At 44.8% G+C, this 6,234-nt stretch overlaps 1 protein-coding gene across 1 annotated transcript; it reads right to left on the bottom strand.

The window, feature by feature from the left end:
* Positions 1 to 4,491: 4,491 nt before the first annotated feature.
* Positions 4,492 to 5,887, bottom strand: LOC145793446 (uncharacterized). Its single transcript, XM_082876274.1, has 2 exons — positions 5,408 to 5,887; positions 4,492 to 5,316 (listed from the first exon to the last, which is right to left on the bottom strand). The coding sequence occupies exons 1-2, from the start codon at positions 5,885 to 5,887 to the stop codon at positions 4,492 to 4,494; spliced, it is 1,305 nt and encodes a 434-aa protein (XP_082732400.1).
* Positions 5,888 to 6,234: the final 347 nt, after the last annotated feature.

Genomic DNA, 6,234 nt, shown 5'->3' with positions numbered 1-6,234 from the left:
GCAGTTCATGTTTGGCAATTCTTTTCAAAAATCTGTTTCTCAAAACGATTTGCCGGATTTGGACTCTTTGGTTCAGATTTAGAACCGTGACAAATTTGAGAGTCCTGAGCTGTAGTAACCCCAAATGAATAGAACGGGAGCTCGTTCCTCCCAGGGCGTTCGGGGACGTCTACACCACCGCGGGATTCTTATATTTCTGTTGCAGGTTAGTCAGGTGCCATCTATTCTGCCAGTGCTCTCCAGCTGGTTACTAAGCGGGCAGTGTGGTCGGAAAATCACCCACACAATTTGGCGCCGTCTGTGGGAACTTAGAAGAATAGATGGCCAGTGACGGACAGAGGGAAAATATTGGGGGCGACACTCCTGCTGGGAGTGGCAGACCAATTGATCTTGACTTTGAAGGAGACAACCACAACACAGAAACTCATGGTCAGGGCCACGGAGAGAAAGACATCGGCCAAGAGGGCAACACTTCAAAGAAGACAGACCAAGGCAAGTACTATAACGAAGATAACCTTCAGGTATGGAGGGATAGGTGCCTACGGAGGGATGAGGAAGTAAAAGACTTAGCAAACAAGTTGGCAGACCTACAGTCGGTCGTCAACTTCATGATGCAAAATAATGTCATGCAGCCACCATACCCGCTGCAGGATACACCGATGCCAGCAACCAATGCCCAGAAGGGAGGAAAAAGAATAATCCCCGAAGTCCCTCAACACACCAGGAGCGGAAGGCACTCTCACCGACCTTCCAGGGAAGGCAGACGAGAGGAATCGAGACGAGAAGAGTCCCGAAGGACGTATCACATGAAGGATCCAGAGCCCAAAGAACATCGCCATGTTCAAGGGCAGGCACGTTGCTTTGACACAACACATGAAGAAAGATCAAAACGAGCCCACCACGAGGCCGAAAGTAGCATACCGAAGAAATTGAAATCAAAAGATAGCCGAGCTCCAGGAAGAAGTAAAGAAGACTTGAGAGATTACCTCAAGAGGAGGCAACAGAATGTTGAAGCCGAGGTAACTTCCCCAGTTAAGCCGAGGACACCATTCTTGGTGGAACTGGACAAATTTGAAGCACCAAAGAGATTCAGTATGTCGAGATTCCAAATTTATGATGGTAAGTCAGATCCCAACTTTCATGTTGGACTATACCTGAATTCAATGGCGTTATATAGTGGGAACGAGCCATTGCTCTGCAAAGTATTCCCTTCATCCTTTGGGGAAATTGCATCCGATTGGTTCCATAAACTACCGAAGGGAAGCGTAAAGACGTGGGAAAGCCTGGCCGAGATGTTTGTGGCCAGGTTTGTGACGAACAAACTACAGCCCTTAAGGGTCGACGCCCTGATGGCTTTAAGAATCACCAAGGAAGAAGGCCTTAGGGCCTACGCGAAGAGGTACTAGGAGGTATTCAATTGAATACCCGAATGCAACCAAGAAGTGGCGGTCGTGTCTTTCAAGAATGGCCTGAAAGATGACTGCCCACTATGGAAGTCTTTGGCAAAAACACTGCCAAAGAGCAAAGGAAGGAAAAGCTCAGACCCTGCAGCATCTACATCGGCGACTCATTCAGACTATTCGTCGATGGAAGTTCGAACCGACAAGGAGCGGGGGCAGGAGTACTGCTGATATCTCCAGATGGAGAAATAATAGAACAGTCCATTCGTTTGGGGTTCAAGGCCTCAAACAATGAAGCGGAATACAAAGCATTAATTGCAGGGCTAAAACTGGCAGCAGCAGTAGAAGCAGATGAGGTAATAGTTTTTTGTGATTCACAACTTATTGTTAACCAGTCAACAGGTGAATTTGCAGCCTGGGACGAAAGGATGTCGGCATATGCAAAAGAGGTCATCAGATTGGCAGCCCTATTTCAGAACTGCCGACTACTCCAAGTTAGCCGAGATGACAACACCCACGCCGACGCGTTGGCTAACCTGGCAAGTTCAACGCAGACTGGAAAAACAAGGACAATTATGATCGACTATATGTCGGGCCCGAGCATAGAACCAGAGAACACAGAGCAGCAAGCAATGTGTGTGGACATGGGGCTAAGCTGGATGGATGCAATTGTTGCATTCCTGAAAGAAGGAAAGCTGCCAGAAGATCATAAGGAGGCATACAAAGTCAGATTGAAATCTGCAAGATTCAGTCTGACAGAAGATGGACATCTTTACAGAAGGTCCTTCACTGGACCCCTTTTAAGGTGCGTACACCCTTTGCAGGTTGAAGATTTCCTATATGAAATTCATGAAGGAATTTGTGGAAGCCATGCTAGGGGCAGATCGTTAGCCCATAGGGCTATTACCCAGGGGTATTGGTGGCCCTACATGCAAAAGGATGCTGAAGCCTACGTAAAGAAGTGTGAACAATGCCAAAGGTTTGCACTTTTGATACATCAGCCAGCTGCTGACCTAAACCCAGTATCCAGCCGTTGGCCGTTTGCCCAATGGGGCATGGATCTTGTTGGGCAACTTCCCCAGGCAACTGGGCAGAGAAAATACTTACTGGTAGCAACGGATTACTTTACGAAGTGGATAGAGGCAAAACCTCTTGCCAAAATCCGAGATGTGGACGTCAAGAACTTTATATGGAGAAACATCATCACCAGATTTGGGATTCCCAGAGCAATAGTTGCCGATAACGGAACACAGTTTGACAACAAACTCATCAAGAACTTCTGTGCGAAATTCAAGATCAAGAATTACTTTTCAACACCAAGTTTTCCCCAAAGCAATGGGAAGCAGAAGCATCCAACAAAGTAATTTTGGATGGAATAAAGAGGAGGCTACAGGCAGCAAAAGGAAAGTGGGTAGACGAGTTGCCCAACGTACTTTGGGCATATCGGACTACGCCGAAAAGATCAACAGGGGAATCCCCCTTTGCCATGGCTTATGGCGCAGAAGCAGTCATCCCATTGGAGATCGGCATCCCAGGGATCAGAACCCAGGGAGTAGAGAATGGCACCAATGACATACTCTTAGCCCGAGATCTGGATCTTTTGGAAGAACGAAGAGAAAAGGCTACAATTCAACTCGCAGTATACCAGTAACAGCTTGCTAGAGCTTACAACAAGAAGGTCAATCCAAGAGATTTCAAGTCGGCGACCTCGTCTTGAGAAAAGTCGTCGGCAACAAGAAAGATCCCAGAGAGGGCAAGCTTGGCCCAAACTGTGAAGGATCCTACAGAATTACTTCAGTATTAGGCAATGGAGCTTATCGGCTTGAAGATAATGAGGGCAAAGCACTGCCCAGACCTTGGAACACTTGTAATTTGAAATTCTTCTATCATTAGATGTGCAGTATTTTTTGGCCAATGTCATCAATAAAATCTTTTCCCTTTTCTTAAAACACATATATTCGATAAAGTTACATATTGGTGTTTCTGAGACATGAATAATGAGAACCCAAGAAGAACTCAGGTTCACATTGGGGGCAGAGGGAAGACAGAGACACCTAATCCACTTGTTGAAATTTGTAGCAATTTACAAGTTGGAGTTAAGCCGAGATTATTCCTTAATTCACTTGTTGAAATTTGTAGCAATTTACAAGTTGGAATGAAGCTGATTCCTTATCTTCACTTGTTAAAATTTGTAGTAATTTACAAGTTGGAGTTAAGCCGAGATTATTCCTTAATTCACTTGTTGAAATTTGTAGCAATTTACAAGTTGGAATTAAGCTGATTCCTTATCTTCACTTGTTGAAATTTGTAGCAATTTACAAGTTGAAGTTAAGCCGAAATTACTGGTTCTCTTCACTTGTTGAAATTTGTAGCAATTTACAAGTCGAAGTGAAACCGAGGTTATAGTTTGCACACTTATAGCAATCTACAGGTTGGTCCAACCAAAGAAGATGCTTAACACTTGTTGAAATTTGTAGCAATTTACAAGATAATGTTAGGCCGACATGTGATCATCTATTGAAATTTGCAGCAATTTACAGGTTGAGGTAAAAGTTAAGTATATTGTTGAAATTTGTAGCAATTTACAAATAGATCATTGTTATAACTTGAGAAAACTTACAGTATATACTAACACTTGTTGAAATTTGCAGCAATTTACAAGAAGGTTAGACCGAGATCACTGTTTAAATACTTGTTGAAACTTGAGAAAAAGTTTGCAAAGTTGACATTGAATAGTATATGTTTTACACTTGTTGAAACTTATGAAAAGTTTGCAGGTCAGTATCTTGCTGAAGTAAAAGTTTTATACCCGAGGTATGTAACCCCGAGAAGATTGCACAATAAAGGAAGAAGCGTGTAAAGCATGCAAAATATTCTAAGTATAGAAACCATGCAGAAGCAATCAAGAGAAATTGAAGAAAAAAGCATTCATAGAAAAACAGTTGCAGTTGTGTACAAAAGAAGGCATTACGGCTTACCAGAAGTAAATTGTTTCGAAGTAACAAGGAAAGGCACATCGGCCATAAAAGGAAGCTTACATTATTGAGAAAACAAAACAAAGTATAAAGGTGCAAAAGAAAAAACATGAAAGTTAAGACTTTTCAGCATCAGCAACTGGCTGGATCTGAACCTCAGAAGTCTCCTGAAGAGATACCTCGGCTTCCTCATCTGCTGCAATCTCGGCGTCGATCTCGGCAAGGGTTTCATCAACGTTCTTGCCGATTTGAAGAACATCAGATGATGCTTGTTCAGGAGTGGTCTCCTTGATAACCTCCTCATCCTCCTCATGAGTCAAGTCTAGGACTTGATCCTCCTGAGGAGGAGACTTGGTCGAACTGGTATCCTTGGGCTTCCTTACCAAAGCTTCATCATCATCCTTATCCTCATCCTCAGATTCAGACTCAGATTCATCTTCAGCTTGGCTTGGAGGTGGAGGAAATGGAAGAGGAATAGCGTCGGCTTTGTGCAGTGGCGAATCGTCAAGAATGTTAAGCTTCTTGGCAAGGGCCATCCAACCAAGAGAGAAGCCCCTGTTGCATGCCTGCCTGACTTGAAGTTTATATTCCTCAGTGACATCGGCCATGCCCTGGGCGTAAGCCTTCTCATCAGCTTCCTTGATCTCGGCTTTTTTGGTGGCCAGAGCCTTCTGAAGCTCTTTTTCGGCTTGGGCCTTTTTTACCTCGGCCTCTTTTTTCTCGGCCTCGGCAACTTTTCTGATAGCCTCAGCAGACTCCGCTTTTTCTTCGGCCATCTGCTGGGCCTTAGTGGCAGCCTCGGCCTGATCTTCCAGCTTCTTCATCTTTGTCAGAACAGTTTTGTTTTCCTTTTTCAAGGCAGAAACCTCCCGCCTCATATCGGCCAACTTCTCCTTTGTTTCAAAAGCTTGCATGGAGAGAGAATGGGCATGTTGAATGGCCTGAAAGAACCCAAGGGAAAAGTTATTACAAAAACCTTGCAAGTATAGAAAAAAGGGACAGAAAGACAAGTTACCAAATGGGGGAACTTACTTGTACAGAGCGTTGGAGCATGAGGGCGTAGTTCTCATACTCGCTCATCTTGGCATTTCGCTCAAGATCACCAGGAAGGAGAACAGCAGTACTGAGTGCCACGCCGACGTTTATGTCTTCGGCACTGTCAGAAGCTAGAACAGGCTTATCCTCTAGGGTAATTTCAGGCACCCAGGGGACTCTTGGTACTTTGGAATCCGAGGTCGTCGCAGACGATGACCTCGGCTTCTTCGATTGAGTGGACTCTGACGGCTGGGCCTCAGCAGACCTCTTGGCAGAAGTAGAAGCACTCTTTTTACTCTCAACCAATTGTGAGATGGGCAGAGCATCCTCAGCCTCAACCTCAGTAGCTTTAGCCTTCGGCTGAGCCCTTTTTGTTCTTTTTGGCTTTGGTGGGGGCATGGATTGGGTTGGAACAGCATCAACGTCGGCAGGTAGGTTGGCTAGGAGATCTTGGGCAACAGGCTTCGGGCGACCCATCTCAGCGGTTTTTAAAAGTCATCGCCGATGTTTTCTTTCTGGTATTGGGATTAAGTATGGGGCCGAGGTAGATGGTTGATTGATTGGGTCAGATGTTGACTCTTGATCTGTTTGAGATGTAGAGGCAGTTTGAGTTGTGGCAGTCGGAGGAGAAAGGCTTTTCTTCTTTCGTTTGGGAACGTCGGACAGAGTGGATTTGTATGTAGGAATAAAGTTTAGAAGCAGAGGTGCTTTTCTTTTGTGGACAGGCAAGTCCAGGAGCCTTTTCAGGTCCTTGCTAGGAACGTAAGATTGGCGAAAGTCTTTCGCTAGCTTGCGAACGTCTGCAAGAAGAAATAGACATTAGA

This window comes from Camellia sinensis, chromosome 6, assembly GCF_055761805.1.
Source record: "Camellia sinensis isolate YWXY chromosome 6, ASM5576180v1, whole genome shotgun sequence".
NCBI classification, from domain to species: Eukaryota; Viridiplantae; Streptophyta; class Magnoliopsida; order Ericales; family Theaceae; genus Camellia; species Camellia sinensis.
Note: the sequence above shows the minus strand (reverse complement) of the source record. Positions and strands in the feature narration are given on the sequence as shown.